Source organism: Scyliorhinus canicula, chromosome 15 (genome assembly GCF_902713615.1).
Source record: "Scyliorhinus canicula chromosome 15, sScyCan1.1, whole genome shotgun sequence".
In the NCBI taxonomy this organism is placed as follows: Eukaryota; Metazoa; Chordata; class Chondrichthyes; order Carcharhiniformes; family Scyliorhinidae; genus Scyliorhinus; species Scyliorhinus canicula.
The window spans coordinates 37,823,167-37,850,639 of record NC_052160.1 but is presented as its reverse complement, the minus strand read 5'-3'; the positions used below and the strand labels follow the sequence as shown (position 1 = coordinate 37,850,639).

General features: G+C 53.5%; 1 protein-coding gene across 1 annotated transcript in view; it reads left to right on the top strand.

The window, feature by feature from the left end:
* The window catches only part of baiap3 (BAI1 associated protein 3), a 148,956-nt gene that overhangs the window by 86,562 nt on the left and 34,921 nt on the right, over positions 1-27,473 (top strand). Inside the window, 8 exon segments of the mRNA XM_038819325.1 lie at positions 4,540-4,637; positions 12,750-12,801; positions 13,923-14,074; positions 15,376-15,499; positions 15,821-15,964; positions 16,877-16,954; positions 21,008-21,223; positions 27,315-27,383. Coding sequence (XP_038675253.1) covers positions 4,540-4,637; positions 12,750-12,801; positions 13,923-14,074; positions 15,376-15,499; positions 15,821-15,964; positions 16,877-16,954; positions 21,008-21,223; positions 27,315-27,383 — 933 coding nt within the window.

The window sequence follows — 27,473 nt, the reverse complement described above, 5'->3', positions numbered from 1 at the left end:
GGTGAGGAGGGTTTGGGGGATGATGGTGAGGTGGATTTGGGGGATGATGGTGAGGCGGGTTTGTGGGTGACAGTGAGGTGGGTTGGGGGTGATGGTGAGGAGGGTTTTGGGGTGATGATGAGGTGGGTTTGGGGGGGTGACGGTGAGGTGGGCTTGGGGGGTGACGGTGAGGTGAGTTGGGGGTGATGGTGAGGTGGGCTTGGGGGGGGGTGATGGTGAGGTGGGCTTGGGGGGGGTGACAGTGAGGTGGGTTGGGGGGTGATGGTGAGGTGGGTTTGGGGGTGACGGTGAGGTGGGTTTGGGGGTGACAGTGAGGTGGGTTGGGGGGGTGACGGTGGGGTGGGTTTGGGGGGGTGATGGTGAGGTGGGCTTGGTGGGGTGACAGTGAGGTGGGTTGGGGGGTGATGGTGAGGTGGGTTTGGGGGTGACGGTGAGGTGGGTTTGGGGGTGACAGTGAGGTGGGTTGGGGGGGGTGACGGTGGGGTGGGTTTGGGGATGACGGTGAGGTGGGTTTGGGGGGGTAACAGTGAGGTGGATTTGGGAAGTGACAGTGAGGTGGGTTGAGGGGGTGACAGTGAAGTGGGTTTGGGAGGTGACAGTGAGGTGGGGTGGGGGGTGATGGTGAGGAGGGTTTGGGGCATGATGGTGAGGTGGGTTTGGGAGATGACTTGAGGTGGGTTGGTGGGTGATGGTGAGGTGGGTTTGGGGGGGTAACAGTGAGGTGGGCTTGGGGGGGTGACAGTGAGGTGGGTTGGGGGGTGATGGTGAGGAGGGTTTGGGGGATGATGGTGAGGTGGGTTTGGGGGATGATGGTGAGGTGGGTTTGTGGGTGACAGTGAGGTGGGTTGGGGTGATGGTGAGGAGGGTTTTGGGGTGATGATGAGGTGGGTTTGGGGGGGTGACGGTGAGGTGGGCTTGGGGGGGTGACGGTGAGGTGGGTTGGGGGTGATGGTGAGGTGGGCTTGGGGGGGGTGATGGTGAGGTGGGCTTGGGGGGGTGACAGTGAGGTGGGTTGGGGGGTGATGGTGAGGTGGGTTTGGGGGTGACGGTGAGGTGGGTTTGGGGGTGACAGTGAGGTGGGTTGGGGGGTTGACGGTGGGGTGGGTTTGGGGGGGTGATGGTGAGGTGGGCTTAGGGGGGGTGACAGTGAGGTGGGTTGGGGGGTGATGGTGAGGTGGGTTTGGGGGTGACGGTGAGGTGGGTTTGGGGGTGACAGTGAGGTGGGTTGGGGGGGGTGACGGTGGGGTGGGTTTGGGGGTAACGGTGAGGTGGGTTTGGGGGGTGACAGCGAGGTGGGTTGGGGGGGTGGCGGTGAGGTGGGTTTGGGGGGGTGACGGTGTGGTGGGTTTGGGGGTGATGATGAGGTGGGCTTATGGGTGATGATGAGGTGGGCTTGGGGGGTGACAATGAGGTGGGTTTGAGGGGTGATGGTTGGTGGGTTTGGGGGGGTGACAGTGAGGTGGGTTTGGGGGGGTGACAGGTGGGTTTGGGGGGTGACGGTGAGGTGGGTTTGGGGGATGATGGTTGGTGGGTTTGGGGGGTGATGATGAGGTGGGTTTGGGGGGTGACGGTGAGGTGGGTTTGGGGGGTGACAGTGAGGTGGGTTTGGGGGGTGATGATGAGGTGGGTTTGGGGGGTGACGGTGAGGTGGGTTTGGGGGGTGACAATGAGGTGGGTTTGGGAGGGCGACAGGTGGGTTTGGGGGGTGACAGTGAGGTGGGTTTGGGGGGGTGACAGGTGGGTTTGGGGGGTGACAGTGAGGTGGGTTGGTGGGTGACAGTGAGGTGGGTTGGGGTGACAGTGATGCGGGCTTGGGTGTGATGGTGAGGTGGGCTTGGGGGTGATGGTGAGGTGGGTCTGGGGGTGATGATGAGGTGGGTTTGGGGGGGGTGGCGGTGGAAGTAGGTTCGGGGGGGTGACAGTGAGGTAGGTTCAGGGAGTTGACAGTGAGGTGAGTTTCGGGATGATGGTGAGGTGGGTTGGGGGGTGACGGTGAGGTGGGTTTGGGGGGTGACAGTGAGGTGGGTTGGTGGGTGATGGTGAGGTGGGTTTGGGGGGGTGACGGTGAGGTGGGATTGTGGGGTGACAGTGAGGTGGGTTGGGGGGGGGTGGCGGTGAGATGGGTTTGGGGGGGTGACAGTGAGGTGGGTTGGTGGGTGATGGTGAGGTGGGTTTGGGGGGGTAACAGTGAGGTGGGCTTGGGGGGTGACAGTGAGGTGGGTTGGGGGGGTGACAGTGAAGTGGGTTTGGGAGGTGACAGTGAGGTGGGTTGGGGGGTGATGGTGTGGAGGGTTTGGAGCATGATGGTGAGGTGGGTTTGGGAGATGACTTGAGGTGGGTTGGTGGGTGATGGTGAGGTGGGTTTGGGGGGGTAACAGTGAGGTGGGCTTGGGGGGTGACAGTGAGGTGGGTTGGGGGGTGATGGTGAGGAGGGTTTGGGGGATGATGGTGAGGTGGGTTTGGGGGATGATGGTGAGGTGGGTTTGTGGGTGACAGTGAAGTGGGTTGGGGGTGATGGTGAGGAGGGTTTTGGGGTGATGGTGAGGTGGGTTTGGGGGTTGACGGTGAGGTGGGCTTGGGGCGGTGACGGTGAGGTGGGTTAGGGGTGATGGTGAGGTGGGCTTGGGGGGGGTGATGGTGAGGTGGGCTTGGGCGGGATGACAGTGAGGTGGGTTGTGGGGTGATGGTGAGGTGGGTTTGGGGGTGACGGTGAGGTGGGTTTGGGGGTGACAGTGAGGTGGGTTGGGGGGGTGACGGTGGGGTGGGTTTGGGGGGTGATGGTGAGGTGGGCTTGGGGGGGGGTGACAGTGAGGTGGGTTGGGGGGTGATGGTGAGGTGGGTTTGGGGGTGACGGTGAGGTGGGTTTGGGGGTGACAGTGAGGTGGGTTGGGGGGGTGACGGTGGGTGGGTTTGGGGGGTGACGGTGAGGTGGGTTTGGGGGGTGACAGCGAGGTGGGTTGGAAGGGTGGCGGTGAGGTGGGTTTTGGGGGGGTGATGGTGAGGTGGGTTTGGGGGTGATGATGAGGTGGGCTTGGGGGTGATGATGAGGTGGGCTTGGGGGGTGACAATGAGGTGGGTTTGAGGGGTGATGGTTGGTGGGTTTGGGGGGGTGACAGTGAGGTGGGTTTGGGGGGGTGACAGGTGGCTTTGGGGGGTGACGGTGAGGTGGGTTGGGGGGTGATGGTGAGGTGGGTTTGGGGGTGACGGTGAGGTGGGTTTGGGGGTGACAGTGAGGTGGGTTGGGGGGTGACGGTGGGGTGGGTTTGGGGGGGGTGATGGTGAGGTGGGCTTGGGGGGGGTGACAGTGAGGTGGGTTGGGGGGTGATGGTGAGGTGGGTTTGGGGGTGACGGTGAGGTGGGTTTGGGGGTGACAGTGAGGTGGGTTGGGGGGGTGACGGTGGGGTGGGTTTGGGGGGTGACGGTGAGGTGGGTTTGGGGGGTGACAGCGAGGATGGGTTGGGAGGGTGGCGGTGAGGTGGGTTTTGGGGGGGTGATGGTGAGGTGGGTTTGGGGGTGATGATGAGGTGGGCTTGGGGGTGATGATGAGGTGGGCTTGGGGGGTGACAATGAGGTGGGTTTGAGGGGTGATGGTTGGTGGGTTTGGGGGGGTGACAGTGAGGTGGGTTTGGGGGGGTGACAGGTGGGTTTGGGGGGTGACGGTGAGGTGGGTTTGGGGGATGATGGTGAGGTGGGTTTGGGGGGTGATGATGAGGTGGGTTTGGTGGGTGACGGTGAGGTGGGTTTGGGGGGTGACAGTGAGGTGGGTTTGGGAGGGTGACAGTGGGTTTGGGGGGTGACAGTGAGGTGGTTTGGGGGGGTGACAGGTGGGTTTGGGGGGTGACAGTGGGGGGTTGGTAGGTGACAGTGAGGTGGGTTGGGGTGACAGTGATGCGGGCTTGGGTGTGATGGTGAGGTGGGCTTGGGGGTGATGGTGAGGTGGGTTTGGGGGTGATGATGAGGTGGGTTTGGGGGGGTGGCGGTGAGGTGAGTTTGGGGATGATGGTGAGCTGGGTTGGGGGGGTGACAGGTGGGTTTGGGGTGATGGTGAGGTGGGTTTGGGGGTGACGGTGAGGTGGGTTTGGGGGTGATGGTGAGGTGGGTTTGGGGGTGATGGTGAGGTGGGTTTGGGGGTGATGGTGAGGTGGGTTTGGGAGGTGATGGTGAGGTGGGTTTGGGGGTGATGGTGAGGTGGGTTTGGGGGTGATGGTGAGGTGGTTTGGGGGAATGACAGTGAGGTGGGTTTGGGGGTGATGATGAGGTGGGTTGGGGGGTGACAGTGAGGTCGGTTGGGGGGTGACAGTGAGGTTGGTTGGGGGTGATGATGAGGTGGGTTTGGGGGGTGACAGTGAGGTGAGTTGGGGGGGTGACAATGAGGTTGGTTGGGGGGGTGACAGTGAGGTGGGTTTGGGGGAATGACAGTGAGGTGGGTTTGGAGGTGATGCTGAGGTGGGTTGGGGGAGCTGCTGCTTTGTTAGTTTCGGAGATAAAAGGTCCCTCACTTTATGAAGATTGTGATCTCAGGTTGACTTGATTTTTCAGCATGGACTGGTTAAGCCGATGCGAGTGGTACAACAGGTTGACGCAGTTTGCACAGAACTACGTAGAAATCAAAACCAATACAACCAAATATTTGTCAGGTATTGACCCCTATGTTTCTACATTTTAGCATTGCAATTTCTTTTTTCAAATAAATTGATCATTATAATGCGGGGAATAAAGCCCATGACCTCTTTGACACATGGGTGCAGTGGCCAACAGTTAGACATTCAGGAGCTGGGCTTCAGCACTGGCAAATATCCTTGCAACCAAAGAGTGAGTATTTGGGTCAGGACAGGGCACCTGAGCACATGCTCTCTAATGTTCCTGGTCGGGGTCTGGGATCTGGGTCTCGGGACTCCTGCTGTGGCTGGGGATGAGTGTGCAGAGGCTTGGTGGTTGGCACTCTGAGAGAAGGCGGGACATGCTAGGGTGGGGGAGGCTTGAAGGATTTAAGGGTCCCAGAAGATGAAGGATAGGCAGTGGCGAGATTCAGCATATCCCTCGGGCAGGGAGGTCCTCATCTTTGCCCGCTTCTCATAGGATGAGGCTTTGTCCATCAGCTCACCTCTTTAGAACATAGAACATAGAACAGTACAGCACAGAACAGGCCCTTCGGCCCTTGATGTTGTGCCGAGCATTATCCGAAACCAAGATCAAGCTATCTCACTCCCTGTCATTTTGGTGTGCTCCATGTGCCTATCCAATAACCACTTGAAAGTTCCTAAAGTGTCCGACTCCACTATCACAGCAGGCAGTCCCATTCCACATCCTAACCACTCTCTGAGTAAAGAACCTACCTCGGACATCCCTCCTGTATCTCCCACCCTGAATCTTATAGTTATGCCCTCTTGTAACAGCTACATCCACCCGAGGAAATAGTCTCTGAACATCCACTCTATCTATCCCCCTCATCGTCTTATAAACCTCTATTAAGTCGCCTCTCATCCTCCTCCACTCCAAAGAGAAAAGCCCTCGTTCCCTCAACCTTTCCTCATAAGACCTATCCTGCAAACCAGGCAGCATCCTGTAAATTTCCTTTGCACCCTTTCCAATGCTTCCACATCGTTCCTATAATGAGGTGACCAGAACTGCACACAATACTCCAAATGTGGTCTCACCAGGGTCATGTATAGTTGCAGCATAACTGTCACTTGACATCAGCTCCTCCACAAACCACCTTCAAGATACAGTGACCGCAATGCACTAATGCAAATTTTCCCCGCAACAGCCAATCAGCAGCTCAGCTCTACTGCCCTCTGCTGGATGCTTGCCGTCACTTGAACACGGAGGATGTCTTGCTCAGGTACACGTTCTGGATGCAGTGACCGCAATGCACTGATGCAAATTTTCCCCACAACAGCCAATCAGCAGCTCCGCTCTATTACCTTCTGCTGGATCTCCTCCCCCCCCCCACTCCCCCGTCAGTCCCCACCACACTATCCCGCCCCTCCCCCCGCACTCAGCAGAATGTCACTGACATCCCCTCCTGAATGTCCCAGCCATGCCCTAGCGTCTGCATCAGCTCTGGGATAACTTTGCCCAGAGGCTTCCAATCTGATTGGGCCTCAACGGAGTCCTGGGTTCCAATGGATCTCCGACTGCAAATTCACTTGGATGTTCCTCCCTCCACATGATGTGCATCAGCATTTGTGTGGTGCTCACCAGATTGTGCCCCAGAAGCCTGTCCACTGGTGTCGCCCACCGAGGTATGTCTCTCTGCTTTGGTGGAAGGTAAGGATGATGGCTGTGACCACTCAATGTTGGTCTCCTCAGGGCTCTCCTCCTGGGTGTTCTCTTTGGTGGCGAGGGAAAGGGGCTACCCCGGATGGCCTGCCACATTGGGCAGAGATCCTGTGACAGAATGGAGATGTGGTCAGTGAAGGATCATTTTGTCTGATATGAAAAATTCACTTGAGGCAGGTTCACTTGGGTGAACGGGCACTGGATCTGCGGCGCAGGCCAACTTCGCTGTCAGTGACTGCTCTCTCCTCTGACCACCCCGCGATCTCCAGGGCCTGTTACTCATTGAATCATAGAATCCCTACAGTGCCGGAGGAGTGCATTTGACCCATTGAGTCTGCACTGGCCCACCGAAAGAGCACCCTACCTAGGCCCAATCCCCTGCACAATCTCCCTAACTCCACAATTTCACCGAACATGTGGACACAAAGGGGGGTTTATTTTTTTAAAATATTTTTATTAATAATAACAATAACAATGACATAAACATGGTACAATAATCATTTCCACTCCCATCCCAATCTTCACACACCCCAACCATAAAACAGCAATTCCCCCCCCCCCGGAATACTGCATCTGCTGACATTTTAATTTTCCCCGAGAAAGTCGATGAACGGCTGCCACCTCCGGGTGAACACCAGCATTGACCCTCTTAAGGCAAACTTTATTTTCTCGAGACTGAGAAACCCAGCCATGTCACTAACCCAGGTCTCTACACTCGGGGGCTTCGAGTCCCTCCACATTAACAAGATCCGTCTCCGGGCTACCAGGGAGGCAAAGGCCAAGACGTCAGCCTCTTTCGCCCCCTGAACTCCCGGATCTTCCAACACTCCAAAGATCGCTACCTCCGGACTTGGCATCACCCGTGTTTTTAGTACCATGGGCATTGCCTTAGCAAAACCCTGCCAAAATCCTCCAAGCTTCAGGCATGCCCAGAACATGTGGACATGATTTGCTGGGCTTCCCACGCACCTCGCATACGTATCCTCTACCCCGAAAAACTTGCTCATCCCAGCCACTGTCATGTGTGCCTGGTGGACTACCTTAAATTGTATCAGGCTAAGCCTGGCATATGACAACGCGGTATTAACCCTGCTTAGGGCATCCGCCCATAGACCTGCCTCTATCTCTCCTCCCAACTCGTCTTCCCACTTAACCTTAAGCTCCTCCACCGGAGTTACTCTGCCTCTGAAAGCTCTTGGTAAATATCTGAAGCCTTCCCCTCTCCCACCCAGGTGCTGGAAACTACTCTATCCTGTATCCCCCGTGGCGGCAGCAGCGGAAAGCCGGCACCTGTTTTCTCAGGAAGTCTCGCACCTGCAAATACCGAAACCCATTCCCTGCTGGCAATTCAAATTTATCCTCCAAGGCTTTCCAACTGGGAAAGCTCCCATCTATAAATAGATCCCCTGTCCTTCTAATTCCTGCCCTTTGCCATCTCTGGAACCCACCATCCAGTCTACCCTGTACAAACCGATGATTATTATGAATCGGGGTCCAAACTGATGCTCCCTCCACTCTCTTATATCTCCTCCATTGCCCCCAGATTCTCAGAGCTGCCACCACCATCGGACTTGTGGAGTATCGGGTGGAGAGAATGGAAGAGGTGCCGTTATCAGTGCTCCCAAACTTGTGTCTTTGCATGACGCCGCCTCCATCCACTCCAACACTGATCCCTCCCCCACTACCCACTTCATAATCCTGGCTATATTAGCCGCCCAGTAGTAATTGCTGAAGGTGGACGTGGCAATGCTACAAGAGACACACCTAAAGGTTACAGACCAGACGAGATTGAGGAAGGGGTTGGTTAGCCAAGTATTCCACTCAGGACTGGACTCAAAGACCAGGGGGGTAGCGATCTTGATCAACAAACAAGTGGTATTCGAAGCAGGGAGAATCATGTCAGACAAGGGGAGTAGGTACATAATGGTGAGTGGGAAGCTGGAGGGGGTGCGAGTGGTACTCCTGAACATATATGCTCCGAATTGGGACGACGTGGAATTTATGAAGCGGGTGTCAGGTAAGATTCCAGACTTAGAGTCACATAACCTGATCATGGGAGGAGATTTTAACAGAGTCATTGATCCGGAATCAGACTGGTCAAAATCCAGGACAGGGAGGAGACCTGCTGCAGCAAAGGAATTGAAAGGGTTTATAGAACAGATGGGGGGAGTACACCCATGGAGGTTTGCACGGCCGAGGACGTAGGAGTCATTCAGTTCTCTCACGTTCCATGTAATCAGCCTGGTCGCCACCCACTTTAGGCCAGCCTCTGGCTCGCGCCCTCCACCTCCTCGAGCCCCCGCCCTCAGGTATTCGCCATTCCCGACCTCCCATTTGTCCCCGAGTAACAGTTCCTCCCCTGTCAGCAAAGTAGCTGCCCTGCCCTCCCTCCCTCCAAGCAACAACATTAGAAACTAACCCCCCCAAGTCAAGTAAGGGGTGGGGGGGCGGGTTTAAGACATGGATGGGTTGTGCTGGAAGGTGCCAGGGTGTGCTGGGGCACAAGCGCAGTGGTCGCATATGGGGAGAGGGTGAGGTGTCAACCACTGATTTCTATGGGGGGGGGGGGCAATGGAGATCAGGGAGGATGGGGGGCAGAGGTCAGGTGGGGGGCAGGCAGAACTAATGCCAGGTGAGCCATGTCCACTTATCGTGACGGCTTGGTGGAGGGTCTTGGTCCTCTTCCTGCACTGTACAATAGTCCTCCTGGTCACACTGCCTGTACTGACGGCTGCTGCCATTGCCGCCCAGGCCACATTGGGGGACTTGCTGCTGTGGATCCTCTAATGTCCTGTCTCGCCTCTATGGCATCCAGAAGCCTGGCCAAGTCAGCAACCCCAAAGCGTGGAGCAGATCTGCATGGTACCATGCTTGCATGCTGACTGGGAGTGAGTTGTGAGCAAGCATTTTTTTAAAAAGCATTTTTATTCAAAATTTTCAACATTGTTACAATTTGCAACAACTCCACACGCCTCCCAACCCATCAAGCCCCCCCCCCCCCCAGCAATCAATAGTAACCAATCCTCAAAATGCAAGATAAACAAAGCCGAACAATTGTAGAACCCAACACTACCACCCCCCCCCCCCCCCCCCCCCCCCCCCAACTGCTCCCAGCAAACTTTATCCAGAGACAGAAACTCCAGCAGGTCCCCCCGCCACACAGGCACAGGGTAGAGAAACTGACCCCCACCCCAACAAGACCCGCCCCTGGCCGATCAGCGAGGCAAAGGCTAAAACACCTGTCCCGCACCCACCTCTAGCTCCGGCCGATCTAACACCCCAAATATAGATTCTAGGGGATCGGACTCCACGTCCATATGAAAAACCCCCGAGATGGTGCTGAATATCATCCTCCAAAATCTTGCCAGCTTCAGGCAGGGTCAAAACATATGTACATGGTTCACAGGGCCCCTCCCACATCACTCGCAGACATCCTTCACCCCCTCGAACAGCCGGCTCATCTGAGACTTTGTAAGGTGCCCCCTGTACACTACCTGCAGCTGTATCAGCCGCAGCCTCGTGACAAGGTGGAGGCATTTACCCTCTGCAACATCACATTGACCCTCCTCCAGCCCCATCCCCAACTCTTCCTCTCACCTTGTTTTAACTCCCTCTATGGACATTCAATCCCTCAAACTTCCGCCCCACGCCAGCCCAAACCTCTCGCCCAGCTCCTCCAGACTCACAAATCTCTCTCCCAGAAACAGATCCTTCATTTCCTTAATCCCCCTCTCTTCCCATCCCCAAAATCTTGCATCCATCCTGCCCGGCTCGAACCCGTGATTCCCCCTAATCGGCATTCCCCCCAACCCAGCTTCCAACCTAAAATGGTGCGTAAACTGCCTCCTGATCGTCAACACAAAAGCCCCACCTCCCTATTCCATCCCTGATTCTTCTCTGCATTTGCCGCCCAAGTGTAATACGTCAAATTTGGGAGGCCATACCCCACTCCTCCCCCCCCCCCCCCCCCTCCCTGCCGTCCCCTCCTCACTATTACCTTCCTAATCCTACCACCTTCCCCGCCCAAACAAACAAGATCAGCCTGCTAACCCCCCTAAGAAACACCTTGGGCAAAAAGACCAACAGGCATTGAAACAAGAACAGGAATAGCAGCAAAACAGTCACCTTTACTGTTGAAGACAGAGGGAGATTGTCCCACATCGATACGTCAACCTTCATCCTCCCCACCAAGCTAGTGAAATTAAACTTCCAAAGCCCTGCCCAATCCTGGGCCACCTGCACCCCAAATACCTAAAATGAGATGCACCAGGCGAAATGACAGCCAAACCCCCCCCCCCCGGATCCCACTCCCGGAGGGGTGACCATAAAGTACTCTCTGTTCTCTGAAATCATTTTGTACCCTGAAACGTCCCAAATCTCTGAAGCAACCCGATTATACTCACCACCGAAAAGCTCACTTCTGAAATATACAGCAGCAAGTCATCTGCATATAAGGACACCCTGTGCTCCACACCCCCCTCACTCTCTCCTTCCACAACCCCAAACTCCTCAGTGCAATAGCCAAGGGCTCTATAGCCAGTGCAAACAGAATGGGGGACAGGGGCAACCCTGCCTCGTGCCCCGGTGCAAAATATCCTGATTCATACTATTGGTGCCCACACTCACCTTCGGCTCCTTCTGTAACAGCTGCATGCACGCTACAAGCTTCGACCCAATCTCAAATCTCTCTAATACTGCCATTAAATAACTTCACTCTACCCGATAAAACGCCTTCTCCACATCGCCTCTGTCTCCCTTCCCTCTGCCGGAAAAGCACCATATTCAACAGTCTCCTCACATTCGAGGACAGCTGTCTGCCCTTTACAAACCCCGTCTGGTCCTCCCCAATCACCTTCAGAAGGCACCCTTCCAACCTTAACACCATCACCTTTGCCAATATCTTGGTGTCTACATCCAGCAGAGACATAGGCCTGTACAACCCACACTCCACCGGATCCTTACCCTTTTTAAGCAATAACAAGATGGAGGCTTGCCCCATCGTTTGCAGCAAGACACCCCTGCCCATCACAACCTCAAACATTCCTACCATCGGTGGTGCCAGCATATCCTTAAATATTTTATAAAATTCAACCGGGAACCCATCTGGCCTCGCCATCTTCCCTGCCTGCATCCTCCCAATCGCCACCTTCACCTCCTCCACCCTGATCGGCTCCTCCAACCCTGTCCTCTCCACCACCCCCAACCTCAGGCACTCTAACCCATCTAAAAACTCCCTCATCTGCCGCTCCTCTTCTGGTGGCTCCGACTTATACAAGTCCATATAGAACTCCTCAAACACCCTATTAATCTGTTCCAGAGTCAGCGCCAACTCCCCCGTCCTGTCCCACGCCCGAACTATCTCCCTCGCTGCGGCCTCCATCCGGAGCTGACCTGCCAACATACGCCCTGCCTTCTCCCCTTACCCCCCTCACCCTTGAGAAGCCCCCCTTGCCCTTATCAACTGTGGACAATAGGTCAAACTTCGCCTGCAACTCCTTCCTCTTTGCCAGGAGACCCAGTTCCGGGCCCCCCCAATGCCTCCCATCCACCTCCAAAATCTCTTCTATCACTCATTGGCATTCCTCCCTCTCCTCCGTATCCACCTTAGCCTGAAACAAGATTCACCTCCTCTCTCACCATCACCGTCAGAATCTCGCATCCCACCGACTGTGAGGCCTCCCCGGTGCACCCCCCCCCCCCCCCCCCCCCCCCCCCCACCCACCCACCCCCCCACCGACTGGGTCAGAGAGTATGCCTGGGACCTGTCCGCCCTCGGCTCCAGACTATGTTCCAGTCACCCCTACTATCAACGCGTGGATATTCAGAACCAGAATGGCACCCACTGCTCTCTTCACGAACCCTGGTGAGCGAGCGTTTAAAAGCAGCTCCCCCTTGTTAGCGGGGAGGTGCTGGGTGTGCGTGTCTGGCGAATCAGCTGGTGGGACAGCCAATACCGGCGTGAAGCTTGTGGGGGCCGATTTTCGGCACTATGCGACGTTAGATACGGGTCGTGATCTTGCTGGTGCGGCCATCAGGAAACATCCAGGAAATCGTGCCCGAAATGACACTCTGAACCTTTTTCGTTAAATTGCGCCCCGTGTGTTTGATTGACACAGCCAGGACAGGTACGGGACAGGATAGGTCCCGAATAAAGTTCCCTCTGCACTATCCCCAATGAGTCCCTCAACAGCCTTATGGGACAGAGGCAACTTTTGTGGAACATGGCAAGCATTTCTGACTGCACAAATGATTGTGTTTTGATGCAATGGGTAACGGAGCTCAGCTTTAGATGGTGTTCCCCCACCCCCATGCCTGCATCTCCAACGCACGGAGAGATGCCTTTTCAGTGGTGATGTCGGGCACAAGAGGTCATGGCAATAAATTCTGCAGGTTGTGTCCCTGTCGGGTGGAGTAATTGTACTGAGCAAGGGCTTTTCATACTTGGAATAATTTCTGTCTTTTCCCAGTGTTGTGAAGATTGATTACTGCAGCATCACCTACCAACAACTGGAGAAACTGGTAAGGAGATGGTGTGAGGCTGTGAGTACTCAGAGCATATCTGGCCCCTCCATCCAACCCCATATGCTAGATCCTCCCAGGCCCAGAAACTACAACTCCACCCCCCCCCCCCCCCCCCCTCACCCCGCCCAATGTGTGAGCAAGTCTGAGCTGCTCCACCGTGTATGAAGCTCTGATATTCCCATGTGAGACTCTAAGCCCCTGACCCACCCAGGGACATTAATCCCCAGAGACTCCAAGTTCCCTCCATGTGTGTGAGACTCTGAACTTCCCGAGGGAGAAAGACTTGTATTTAGTCAAGAGCTCCACAACTTGGAAAATAAATGTTGTCTCAGTTTATTTGACTCTGACTCCGGTTTTAACTTGTCTCAGTTTAGTTCTCAGTGTTGATTTTTTTTTTGCCCTCCCTCCCTCCATTTCTCTCGGCCTCTCTTCTCCCTCTCTCCATTGTTCTGGCCTCTCCCTCCATCCCCTCCCTAACTCCCTCTCCCTCCTTTCCCAATCTCTTTCTCCCTTCTCTCTCCCTTCCCTCCTATACTCCCATCTTTCAATCCTTCTCCTTCTCCACTCCCATCTCAGTCCCTCCCCATCGGCCACCCTCCCACCTCCCATTTGCCACTTGTCCATTTCCCCACCAGCTTATTTTGGGTTTCCTGGCTGACTGGATGATCTTGGGCCCCTGGAACCTCTCGGGAGCTGGCTGTCAGGATGGCTGAGGGGTTTGTTTTCTGCCCTTCCCACTTTCTAAGAGAGAAGACTTCGGCATTTCACTTCATACTAGCTGCCTGGCCACTCTGTTCAGCACCTCTGGAGTAACATGTGGGGACTGCTGCCCACCCCAACCTCACCCACCAGTCTGAGTGACCAGCTTCACTGTGGTTCCTCACTACAAACCCTTCATTAGAATAGCTCAGTTGCTGATTGACCCCTTCATCGTTGCAGATCCCTCAAAGTCCTGGAAAGAGTGGAGAAGACCCTAACCCAGGACAGTGCGCAAGACCACCTGATTATCATGAGGAAGATGGGAACTTCTCCCCTCCTTCCCCCCCACTCCCCATCCCACCCAAGATAAATAGGTTAATGGTACTAAGTGTTTCCTTAAAACTATCTGCTTGGTGCAGGTCGCCGATGATGTTGTGTCACTGATGGAGGAGTTGGGTGCTGCCATGGAAGAAGAGAGGTCGAAAATGTCCCAGCAGATGGGGGAGACGCTGTTTGAGCTGTATCTGTCCCTCAAAGAACTGAAACAGTTCAAGCAACTGATTCCATTAAAGTGAGTCAACAGAAGCTGCAACTACTTAATGGGGTTAAGAAGTCAGACTGAGCAGGAATTCCAGGGAGTGTCAGAAGGTGAGGCTGAAATGGTGAGTTATGTAGCGAGGGAGAGAGCAACGGACAGTGGTACTGATGATGCAGAGGTCAGAGGTCAGTACCTCCAGTCTCAGAAGTCAAGTCTCGGGACTGGAAGGATTTGTGTGGAGCTTAGTGATGATAAGGGTAATCTTTGTACAATGACCTGGATTGTGAAACCGTCACACTGGATTTGCCTGATCAGAGGATAGAATCATTCAGCACATTCCGTCTTTTGTGCCTGTACCAATTCTCTGGGAGATCTATCCAATTATCCCACTCCCCTGCTCTTTTCCCCATAACCATGGCATAATTTTCCCTTCCGAGTGTTTATCCGATTCCTTTTTGAATGTTACTTGCTAATCACTGAATTTCATGCCCCCTGCTCGCTGTCCTTTCTGCCACGGGAAAGAGCCCTTCTTTATTTACTCTTTCAAAACTATTCATCATTTTGGACATCTGCATCAAATATCCACTTGCCCTTCTCTGCTTTATTGAAACCGACGCCAATAAACCTCCCAATAACTGCAAATAACTGAAGTGCCACATCTCCTGTACTATTTTGGTATTTCTCTTCTGCGCCCACTGACACTCCCCCAAAATGCAGTGCCCAGAATTTTAACACCAGAGTCACGTTGGATTCTCTGGACAGGGAGTGGTCTATCACACTGGATCCTGTGGACAGGGAGTGGCCTATCACACTGGATCATGTGGACAGGGAGTGGTCTATCACACTGGATCCTATGGACAGGGAGTGATCACACTGGATCATGTGGACAGGGAGTGGTCTATCACACTGGATCCTGTGGACAGGGAGTGGTCTATCACACTGGATTCTGTGGACAGGGAGTGGTCTATCACACTGGATCCTGTGGACAGGGAGTGATCACACTGGATCTGTGGATAGGGAATGGTCTATCACACTGGATCCTGTGGACAGGGTGTGATCACACTGGATCCTGTGGTCAGGGAGTGATCACACTGGATCTGTGGATAGGGAGTGGTCTATCACACTGGATCCTATGGACAGGGAGTGGTCTATCACACTGGATCCTGTGGGAAGGGAGTGGTTTATCACACTGGATCCTGTGGACAGGGAGTGATCACACTGGATCCTGTGGACAGGGAGTGGTCTATCACACTGGATCTCGTGGACAGGGAGTGGTCCATCACACTGGATCCCACCAAGACTCTAAATCTGATTTGTTTTTCCACCCTCTATAGGGACTCAAAACCTCTGGCACTCACAAATTTCCACGATTGGTTTCAGATGTCCATTAACAAGTGGCTCCAAATCGTTTATGAAAAGTCATGTGAACGTATTACAAAGGCAGTGATGGTGGATCAGGTAAATGACCCTAGTCAGACATGGTGACAAAGTTACAGACCCATGATGTCCTCTTCTATTCAACTGTGGTCAAGTAATTGTATTGTAACTGTGCCAGCATATGGTACATTGAGGGGGCACAGCAGAAGACTTGGATCAGTAAATCAAGAGAAACATTTGTACGCAAAGGGTGATTGGATTTTGTGATGGGGAGATTTCACATGGACTGTGGAAAGCTGAATGGCCTTTTCCCTCAATGGGGTATCTCTGAGAGAGAATTTCACGTTGCGTGTTGCTTTCTTGATTGACAATGGCGGTGAATGTTTGTGCTTTTCTCCCCAGCTCGCTCCTGTTGACGCCTTGTCTAAACATAGCAGCTCGGCTGTCGATGTAGTGACCTGTTTCACTCAGATCAAGAGCTTCTGGCTGCAGCTGGCCTGGCCTGACCCCATGGGAGCCTTTGTCTTTGTAACAAAAATCACTGACGTGAGTATGAGCACAACCTCTATGATTACCGCAGGTTCCTGCCAGGGTGCGGTTTCCTGAGGGAGCCTCAACTACACCGCATATTGGCCCTGTTCTAGTGTCTCCCTCAATATGTACCATCGAACTGGAATGGAAAGGCTTAGGAATGAGTGGTGGTCAGAGGGCAGGCCACTATGACTATTGTTTCACTAGTCCGGAGTTTCCGGTTAGAGAGCAAAATCAACATGGCTCGGGAATAGCTCAGGTGTTGGGCCCTGTCACGTTTTATTTCAATAGGTCTTGACTTTAAAGTGAGTCTTTGTTGTATATCCATTTCATAGCCCTTTAGTGTGTCCCATCCCTGGCTATACATGACCAGGGAGCAATTGTCACTGCAGGGACTCCTGCCTTCTTTCGTTTCAGTACTTCTTTCTCCTCCAGCATAAGGGGGCAGGGATATTTTCTGTGTTTGACGTACTATATATATCCAAGTTGCTGCTGTTCAATGTATTGCTGATTGAAGTTGTATTCCTGTGTGCTGTACTTGTGTGGTTGTTGGGAGTATCATAGAATCCCTACAGTGCAGAGGAGGCCATTCTGCCCATCAAGTCTGCACCGATCCTCCGAAAGAGCACCCTACCTAGGCCCAATCCCTGGCCTATCCCCATAATCCCACCTAATCTTTGGACACTAAGGGGAAATTTAGCATGGCCAATCCACCTAACCTCTGGAGGAAACCCACACAGACATGGGGAGAGCGTACACACTCCACACAGACAGTCCCCCAAGGCCAGAAATGAACCCTGATCCCTGGCGCTGTGAGGCCGCAGTGCAAACCACTGTGTAACCATGCTGCCTGTAATTGCAGTAACCACTTTGTGTCCTGTGGTGTGTATTCTCAGGACCAGTTGATATTTCCATGGTTTCTTCCAGGATATTTGTAATGCAGCCGTGATGTACTCGGAAATGGTGAGACGAAAGGCAGATGATCAGAAGAAAATTACACAACAGGTGAGTTCTGAGGAATTCTTGAGAACAGGAGGCACCACGACCAGATGGGGTTCATCTTTCATGTTGGATATCATATGGTTAATATTTCCACATAGAAACCCAATGAGTCAAACTCCTTCCCATTCACGCCCATTGTATAAATCTCAGTGAGTCAAATGCTTTCCATTCACTGTTAGTTTTGCACTGATGATGCAGAGTAACCACCTATAGTGTCCGTCCTGGGCTCTGGGTATAGTTCTGGATCTGCTCTGTTCGGCTGCTTATGGTGAAGTCTCTTGTTCTCTTGTTTCACTGAATTGTTCCGGAGGCCATTTGGCCCATCGTGTCTGCACCGGCTCTCCAAATGAGCATCGTGACTTTATGCCATTCCCCTGCCTTTTCCCCACACCCTCTACTCAAATAATCATCTAATGCCTTCTTGAATGCCTCAAATGGATCCTCCTCCGCCACACTTCCGGGCGGTGCATTCCAGACCCAAAAACATTTGTGTGAAAATATTCTTTTCTCACATCACATTTGCAATGGATCCAGTCTGGGGATAGACAGGCTGCCCGTGACATCAATGCCCAAAGTGAGGATTAAACTCCAACTCAAGGGACCTCATTGGATCATAACACTGCTGTACTAACAAACAAATTAAGTCAAAGAAAATTCTTCCATTTTATATGTGGGACTTTTATAGATGAGAGTTACATAGGGAAGCAGAGTCCCCTGCACATAGTAGAGTGTTAACTCCACAATGTGCATCCATTGACAAAATCCCTACTCAGTCAGCCTGATTGATAGATACCTTCTGATTGGATAGAGAGGATTCCAGAGCAGATTGGTCTCAAGGTCCGATCTATAACCACTATGGCGGGGAGGGGCTCTGTTCCGGGGGAAGTCTCATCTCAGGTCTAGTTGGGGGTTCTGATCTGGTGGAAGGCCGAGCCTCAAACCCAGGGGCATCTGTGTGGTTGGGGCAGTGCGGGGAGTTAGGGGTATGGTGATATGCCTGTGCACAGTTCTGCGTATACTTAGTAATGTGACCTCGAACCAGCTGGTGGCGATAGTGATCCATCACATGACTCAACACACCCAGCAGTTGGTAGTAAGATGTACAAGAGGATAGTTGTACTTAGAGTAGCTCCAGGAGAATTCACTTATTTCATTTAGTAGCCATCATCTGTATTGTAGTTCCTTAGTTATCTTTCCCATGTGTTTATAAACAAATAATCTTTATAGTTAAACAACTATATGTTCTGTGTATATCATTACAACAGTTACAACACAGAACACAACAAGGGGTAAGCATTCTTCAAAGTAATGCTCTTCAAAGGCACTGACCTTTGTCTCAAAGCCATCCTCACCTCCCATCAGCTGCTGGGGTACCCGAGGCCTGGGAAACACGACTGGCCTGGATTAACTCCATAAAACAGGTTCAGTCAGAGGCCGGAGGCCTGGGAAACATGACTGGCCTGGATTACTTCCGTAAAGTACAACCAGAGGCCTGAGGCCTGGAAACAGGACTGGCCTGGATTAACACCATAATACAGATTCAGTCATAGGCCTAAAGTCTGGGAAACACGACTGGCCTGGATTAACCCCATAAAACAGGTTCAGTCAGAGGCCGGAGGCCTGGGAAACACGACTGGCCTGGATTAACCCCATAAAACAGGTTCAGTCAGAGGCCGGAGGCCTGGGAAACATGACTGGCCTGGATTACTTCCGTAAAGTACAATCGGAGGCCTGAGGCCTGGAAACAGGACTGGCCTGGATTAATTCCGTAAAGTTCAATCAGAGGCCTGCGGCCTGGGAAACACGACTGGCCTGGATTAACCCCATAAAACAGGTTCAGTCAGAGGCCGGAGGCCTGGGAAACATGACTGGCCTGGATTACTTCCGTAAAGTACAATCGGAGGCCTGAGGCCTGGAAACAGGAGTGGCCTGGATTAATTCCGTAAAGTTCAATCAGAGGCCTGCGGCCTGGGAAACACGACTGGCCTGGATTAACCCTGTAAAACAGGTTCAATCAGATGGATGAGGCCTGGGAAACAGGACTGGCCTGTATTAACTCCATAAAACAGGTTCAATCAGAGGCCTGCGGCCTGGGAAACACGACTGGCCTGGATTAACCCTGTAAAACAGGTTCAATCAGAGGCCTGCGGCCTGGGAAACACGACTGGCCTGGATTAACCCTGTAAAACAGGTTCAATCAGATGGATGAGGCCTGGGAAACAGGACTGGCCTGGATTAACCATGTAAAGTTCAATCAGAGGCCTGCGGCCTGGGAAACACGACTGGCCTGGATTAACCCTGTAAAACAGGTTCAATCAGATGGATGAGGCCTGGGAAACAGGACTGGCCTGGATTAACCCTGTAAAACAGGTTCAATCAGATGGATGAGGCCTGGGAAACAGGACTAGCCTGGATTAACCATGTAAAATTCAATCAGAGGCCTGAGGCCTGGGAAACAAGGGGCGGGGTTCTCCACGGCGCCCTGATGCCGGCACGCGATTATCCGAACAGTGGAGAATTGGTGCCATTGGCGCCAGCGCGTTTGGCGCGTTGCCGGTCGCGGGCCGCTCTACGCAGCCGGGCTGCCGATTCTTCAGGCCAGATGGGCTGAGCGGCTGCTCTAAAAAGGCACACCCACACCTGGTCGCAGCCGGTGGGAACTCTGCACGCCGGGCCGGGGGGCCGCCTGTGGGGGGGGGGGGGCCTCCGGCCAGCGATCAGGGCCCACCAATTGGCGGGCCGGCCTCTCGCTCCCCGGCCTATTTTCTTACGCGCCGGCCCCTGTAATCACGCGCCATGTTGCGTTGGGGACGGCACATTGAGGAAGGCCACCGCACATGCGCAGGTTGGCGCCAGCGCCACTGCACATGTCCTCGTTGACGCCGGTGCCACTTCGCATGTGCGGGTTGGCACGTCGCACAATTCGCGCCGGGATGGGAGGCTGGAGCAGCGTGAACCTGGGGCAGCACGGCAGCATTGTGGATAGCACAATCGCTTCACAGCTCCAGGGTCCCAGGTTCGATTCCGGCTTGGGTCACTGTCTGTGCGGAGTCTGCACATCCTCCCCGTGTGCGCGTGGGTTTCCTCCGGGTGCTCCGGTTTCCTCCCACAGTCCAAAGATCTGCAGGTTAGGTGGATTGGCCATGATAAATTGCCCTTAGTGTCCAAAATTGCCCTTAGTGTTGGGTGGGGTTACTGGGTTATGGGGATAGGGTGGAGGTGTTGACCTTGGATAGGGTGCTCTTTCCAAGAGCCGGTGCAGATTCAATGGGCCGAATGGCCTCCTCCTGCACTGCAAATTTTATGATTCTATTAACATCGCCAGCGCTGTGCTGGCCCCCGTTGGGGCCAGAAGCGGTACTCCCAGCGGCCCATTCACGCCGTCGTGAAACGCGACGGCGTGGACACTCTGCTGCCGAATGGGAGAATCCCACCCATGACTGGTCAGGGCTAACCCCATAAAACAGATTAAATCGGAGGCCACCAGACTCATTTAAATATTTAAATTGCTCCTACTTCCTGCAAGCGGATTGGTTGCTCTTCCCTTGTCCCGTTGAACCCTGTTGAACCAAGGAGTGGGCAAATTGAAATCTCTGATATGTTTTGTGTTCAAATTCAATTTTTAGTACTTTGAACCGACATTGTCTCTTTCCACAATAATCTCCCTCTTTTGGAAAAACACTTCTTTCAGCAGTTGATAAACATTTGTTTGGATTTAAGATTAAATACTAATAAAAACAATGCAGTTCTGTTCAACCCGTATCTTGGGAATGTGACTGATTAAGGTTCTTCGCTGTCAGCTGTGTTGTTGCATTCAAATTCATAAAGTCTGTCACCTTCAGAACAAAGGGAAAACAAAAGATTGCAAACTTTTCCTGCCTGCTCTCGCTAAAATTCTTCACATCCCTTGGAAGATGGACATGAATGGCAGACATTCTAGGGTCATGTCTGTGGCCACACTCACGCCCTTTTCTCCTTCTATCTGATCGACAAGATTTTCTGCCATCTTCGAGCTCTTTCTTCCTCCCTGTGACTGTTTTTCTCCTCCCTCCTCAGCTGTGCATTGCCCTGAATAACATCGAGCATGTGCACACATACACCTGGAATTTGCCAAAGGAACTAGACTGGCAGGGAGTGGAGGCTTCCCTGGAGCAACTGTGTGGGCAGGAAGGAAAGCAGCAAGTGCAAAGAGCATTGGGCACCCAGCTGCAAAGCATCGACGCAGGCATGCAGCGACAGTCTAACTATATGATCAACCAGCTTGTGGAGAAGGTAATTAGCACAGAATGTACTGATGGGTGAGCGCACGATAACAAAATGCAAACTCTATTGTGATGGGCAAACTATTTGCTCCAGTGGGGTTGGAGGTGGGGGGGGGGGGGGAGGGGGGGGGGGGGGAGGAGATTGGGGGGGGGAGAGATCGGGGGGGGGCGGGAGATCGCGGGGGGGGGGTCTATTTGCTCTGGTAGAGATCGTTTTGCTTCGCTGGGGATCAGATTAATTTGGTGGAGATCGGTTTTGTTTGGTGGGATAAAAGCAAATTACCGCAGATGCTGGAATCTGAAACTAAAACGTGAAATGCTGGCCAATCTCAGCAGGTCTGACAGCACCTGTGGCGAGAGGACGGAGCTCACGTTTTGAGTCTGAGCGACTCTTTATCAAAGCTGGAAAGAACTGGAAATAGGATCAGATTTACACAGTTGTGGTGAGGAGACAGTTGCTGAAGCAGTGGGGCTGGATAGAGGGCCAGCGATAGGTGGAGATTGACAAAGATGTCATGGACAAAAAGGGAATGTAAATGGTGGAGATAATGACTAAGGAGGGTGCTGATAGTGGCACATTAAGAGATCAGAATGTGTTAATGGCAGAACATGGGGTAAGAGCAGTGTGTCAAAGGACTTCCTGGAACAGGGAACAGATGGCTCAGATGGGATGGGGTCGAGGGAGAAAATCGGGGGGAGGGGGGAGTCGAAATGGATCAATGGAATAAATGAAAGTAAATTGATAGAAATAAAAATGGGAAACAGATGGAGGAAAGAGTTCTCAGTCGGTAGTTGTTGGACTCAATATTAAATCCGGAAGGCTGTAACGTGACTAATCGGAAGATGATGTGCTGCTCCGGCAGTTTGCGTTGGGCTTCACTGGAATATTGCAGCAGGCCAAGGACGGATATATGGACCTGAGAGTTAAAATGGCAAGCGACAGGGAGATCTGGGCCCTGCTTCTGATGGGGATCAATTTCTTATGCTGGGATCTATTTTCTTCGCTGGGATCCATATTCTTCACTGGGATCCGTTTCCTTTGCTAGGGTCAGTTTTCTTTGCTGGGATCAATTTGCTTTGCTGAGGATCCATTTTGTTTGGTGGGGATCCATTGATGAGACCATCAATTCACGAGGCACGTGCTTTAAGATATGAACAGTGGTTTTAATCTACTTACAACAGAGCCAGCCTGTAACACAATGAACACTGGATGAACTGGTCGGCTGGCTCTGGGCATCGATCTATATACAGTAGTCCAGGGGGAGGAGCCGTGAGCGGAGCCAAGGTGGAGCCCTGTACAAACTCCTATGCATTCCCAGTGCTACTCCCCCTAGTGGTCGGGCAACGCAACCGCGCTTATAATAATATGGTATCATATGTATTACAGTGTGAATTACATTCACCACATTCACCCCCTACAAAAAAATCAAGTCCGGAGGGGGGGGGGGGGGGGGGGGGGGGGGGGTTCACAAATTGAGTCTGTCCGGTGGTCGAGTCATCCGCTGCGATCTGCGGAGCACCGGGGTTGCAGCCTCTTGTGGTGGCTGGATGGGTGTTCTGGGTTGGGGTACGATGGCAGACTCCGGGGGCAATTGCATCCAAGCTCCATACCCGTCTGGTTCGACTGGGGGCGCGGAGCTAGCCAGTGTGGGTGCGCGAAACAATTGTAGCGAGCTAATGGGCTCAGGAGCACGAGGGGGCGGCTGGGTGGGGTGTAGAGTGAGGGGTACCTCTGCAGTGATAGTGAGGCTGCTGGATCCTGCGGGTGCTAGGTCCCGGAGGGATACGGTGTCCTGACGGCCGTAAGGGAACTCTACGAAGGCGTACTAGAGGTTTGAGTGAAGCAGGCACACCTTCTCTACAAGGGGGTCAGTTTTGTGCGCCCTGAAGTGCTTCCTGAGGAGTACAGGGCCTGGTGTCTTCAGCCATGCCGGGAGTGTGACCTCTGTGGTAGTGCCCCTGGAAAAAATAAAGAGCCGCTCGTGAGGGGTCAGATTGGACGCGGTGCATAAGAGGGACCTAATAGCGTGGAGCGCGTCTGGAAGGACATGGGATACTGGGAGATTCCTGGACCGGAGGGTCAGTAGGACGGTCTTCCAGTCCGTCGCATTCTCCCTCTCCACCTGCCCGTTCCCCCTGGGGTTGTAGCTGGTAGTCCTGCTCGAGGCGATGCCCTTGTCGAGCAGGTTCTGACGCAGCTCGTCGCTCATGAAGGACGAACCCCGGTCGCTGTGTACGTAGCTGGGGAAACCAAACAGGGTGAAGATACTATGCAGGGCCCTAATGACTGTGTGGGAGGTCATATCGGGGCATGGGATAGCGAATGGGAAACGGGAGAACTCGTCTATAACGTTTAGGAAGTAAACGTTCCTGTTAGTTGAGGGGAGTGGCCTTTGAAATCGATCGCGAGGCGTTCAAAGGGCCTAGAAGCCTTTACCAGGTGGGCCCTGTCTGGTCTATAGAAGTGCGGTTTGCACTCCGCACAGATTGGGCAGTCTCTGGTGACAGCTTTTACCTCCTCAGTGGAGAAAGGCAGATTTTGGGCTTTGATGTAATGGGCGAGCCGGGTGACCCCCGGGTGGCAGAGGTCGTTGTGGATGACATTTAGGCGGTCGCTCTGTGCGCTGGCGCACGTCCCGCGGGATAGGGCATCCGGAGGCTCGTTGAGCTTCCCCGGTCGATACTTAATATCGTAGCTATTGGTGGAGAGTTTGATCCTCCACCGCAGAATTTTATCGTTTTTAATTTTGCCCCTTTGCGAATTGTCGAACATGAAGGCAACCGATCTTTGGTCGGTGATGAGGGTGAACCTCCTACCTGCGAGCTAGTGCCTCCAGTGACGGATAGCCTCCACAATGGCTTGTGCTTCCATTTCGACTGCCGAGTGTCGGAGTTCCGAAGCAGAGAGGGTTCGGGAGAAGAATGCGACTGGTCTCCCTGCCTGATTTAATGTGGCTGCAAGAGCTACCTCTGAGGCATCGCTCTCAACCTGAAAGGGAGTGGATTCAACCACCACCTGCATGGCCGCTTTGGCGATGTCCTTGATGCAGTTGAAGGCCTGGCGCGCCTCAGCAGACAGGGGAAATAGTGTGGCCTTAAAGAGTGGGCGGGCTTTGTCCGTATATTGAGGGACCCACTGGGCGTAATAGGAAAAAAATCGCAAGCACCATTTGAGGGCCTTGGGGCAATGGGGGAGGGGAGTTCTAAGAGGTCGCGTACGGTCCGGGTCGGGGCCCAGGACTCCGTTTTCCACGACATAGCCGAGGATGGCTAGTCTGGTCGTGCGGAAAACGCATTTCTCCTTGTTATATGTTAGATTTAGTTTCTGAGCCGTCTGGAGAAAACGGTAGAGGTTGGCGTCGTGGTCCTGCTGGTCATAGCCGCAGATGGTAACGTTATCCAAATACGGGAACGTGGCCCGCAGCCCGTACTGGTCCAACATTCGGTCCATTGCTCGTTGGAACACCGAAACCCCATTTGTGACGCCGAAGGGAACCCGGAGGAAATGGAAGAGGCGGCCATCGGCCTCGAATGCCGTGTAGTGGCGGTCCTCCGGGCGGATTGGGAGCTGGTGGTATGCAGACTTCAGATCCACCGTGGAACAAATTCGATACTGGGCGATCTGGTTAACCATGTCTGCAATCCTGGGGAGTGGGTACGCGTCGAGGAGCGTAAACCTATTAATGGTCTGATTATAGTCTACGACCATGCAGAATTTTTCCCCGGTCTTGATGACCACCACCTGAGCTCTCCAGGGCTGTTGCTGCCCTCTATGATCCCCTCACCGAGGAGCCTTTGGATCTCCAATCGGATAAACACCCTATCCTGCAGGCTGTATCGCCTGCTGCGAGTGGCTACGGGTTTACAGTCCGGGGTGAGGTTGGCAAAGAGAGGATGGGGGGGGGGGGGGGGGGGGGGGATTCGCAACGTGGCTAGGCTGCAGATAGTGAGTGGGGGTAGGGGTCCGCCGAAACTGAGGGTGAGACTCTTGAGATTACATTGAAAATCGAGTCCCAATAAGAGTGGGGCACAGAGTTCGGGCAGGACGTAGAGTTGGAAGTTAGAATAGCTAGCGCCTTGGATTGTGAGAGTCGCGGCGGTGCGCCCTTGGATCTGAACAGAGTGGGAGCCCGAAGCGAGGGAGATAGTTTGCCGCACAGGGAAAACGGGGAGCGAACAGCATCTTACCAGATCTGGATGTATGAAGCTTTCAGTGCTCCGGAGTTGAAAAGGCACGGCGTGCTGTACCCGTTGATTTGCACCGTCGCCATCGAGTTGCGGAGGTGCTTTGGGCGCGATTGGTCCAGTGTGACTGCACTGAGTTGCAGGTAGTTGGCGGTTCGATCAGCTGTGCTCGAGTGGCCCTGTGATGACTGCTCTCTGAGTTCGTAGTCGTCGAGGTAAGTTTCAGAGTTTGGAGGGGATGGATCCCAAGATGGCCGCCCCCATGAGTCGCACATGGCTGGCCGCATGGAGGAGGATTACCAAGTTGGCCGCCCCCATGAGCCGCACATGGCCGGCCGCATGGAGGAGGATTGCCAAGATGGCCGCCCCCATGAGTCGCACATGTTGGGTGGGGGCGGAGTCGGCATACAGGCTGCAGCATTTTGGAGCCTGCGGGCCTGTGAATTCGGGGACCGAGTGCTTTGAGCCATGGGAGGGTTAGAGGCTGGGGCTTTCTTCGCCAGGCACACTCTGGCATAGTGTCCTTTTCGCCTGCAGCTGCTGCAAGTCACGCTGCGGGCCGGGCAGTGCTGCCGCGGGTGCTGGGGCTGGCCACAAAAGTGGCAGGCTGGGGCAGCATTGTGGCTGGGTGGCTACGCAGCGCAGGCCTGGGGGATTCGCTGGTCGGGGGGCCATGACGGGGTCGCGGGGTCCGCGGGGAACGAGGTGAGGTTGCAAAATGAGACCTCCATAGTCGTAGCAAGTTCAACAGTATCTTCAAGATTTTGGGCCCCCTTTTCCAGCAGTCGCTGGCGCACGTAATTTGATATCAGGCCTGCAACAAAGACATCGCGGATAGCAAGTTCTCTATGCTCTGCAGCAGTTACAGCCTGATAGTTACAGTCCCGAGATAGAGTTTTTAGTTCTCTGAGGAATTCTTCGAGTGATTCCATAGGCCGCTGGCAGCGAGTAGTAAACACGTGTCGCGCATGGACCTCATTTACAGGCCTCACATACATTTTGTCGAGTAGCGCTAGGGCTTCAGTATATGAGTGGAAATTCTGTGGCTTACCCTCGCATGCAGAAGGCTAAGTTTCTGCTCCTCCATCGTTTCAGCTGTGCTTGCATCAGCCAGGTAGGCTTTAAAACATCGGAGCCAATGCAAAAAGATTTCTTTTGCCTCTGCATCCTGTGGGTCGAGTTCCAATCGCTCAGCCTTGAGGGCTGATTCCATGATTGTTCCTTACTGTTTCTTAAGTAGATTAAATTGATGAGACCATCAATTCACGAGACACGTGCTTTAAGATATGAACAGTGGTTTTAATCTACTTACAACAGAGCCAGCCTGTAACACGATGAACCCTGGATGAACTGGTCGGCTGGCTCTGGGCATTGATCTTTATACAGCAGTCCAGGGGGAGGAGCCGTGGGCGGAGCCAAGGGTGGAGCCCTGTACAAACTCCTATGCATTCCCAGTGCTACTCCCCCTAGTGGTCGGGCAACGCAACTGCGCTTACAATAATATGGTATCATATATATTACAGTGTGAATTACATTCACCACATCCATTTTGTTTGGTAGGGATCCATTTTGTTCGGTGGGGACCCAAATTGTTTGGTGGGGACCCATTTTGTTTGGTGGGGATCCATTTGCTTTGCTGGGGATTAGTTTGGTTTGGCGTGGATCAGTTTGTTTTGTTGGGGATCAGTTTGGTTTGATGGATAATGGTATGTTCTAGCTGGGGGATCTACTTGCCCTGTTGGGGACCAGTTTTTGCTGAGATCAGTTTGCTTTATTGGGATCATTTTCCTGCAGAAGTGGCCACAAACCAAGCTGTGACTGACTTCCAGGGGAAACAAGACTGTTTGATGAGGGATGTGTGCAACCTCAAACCCCAGTCCAATACTAAACTGTTTCCTGTGTTTGGTTTTTTACAGATGGTCCCTGACTTGCGAAAATACATTCAGCACATCAGCCTATCACCAGACTCCATCCAGCCCGATGATGTAGGTGTCTTGGAGACTATTTCACGCAGAAATATTTGGGAGCTCATCACAGAAGAGACACACTCCAGCTGAGGCCATTCCCTTCTCGTA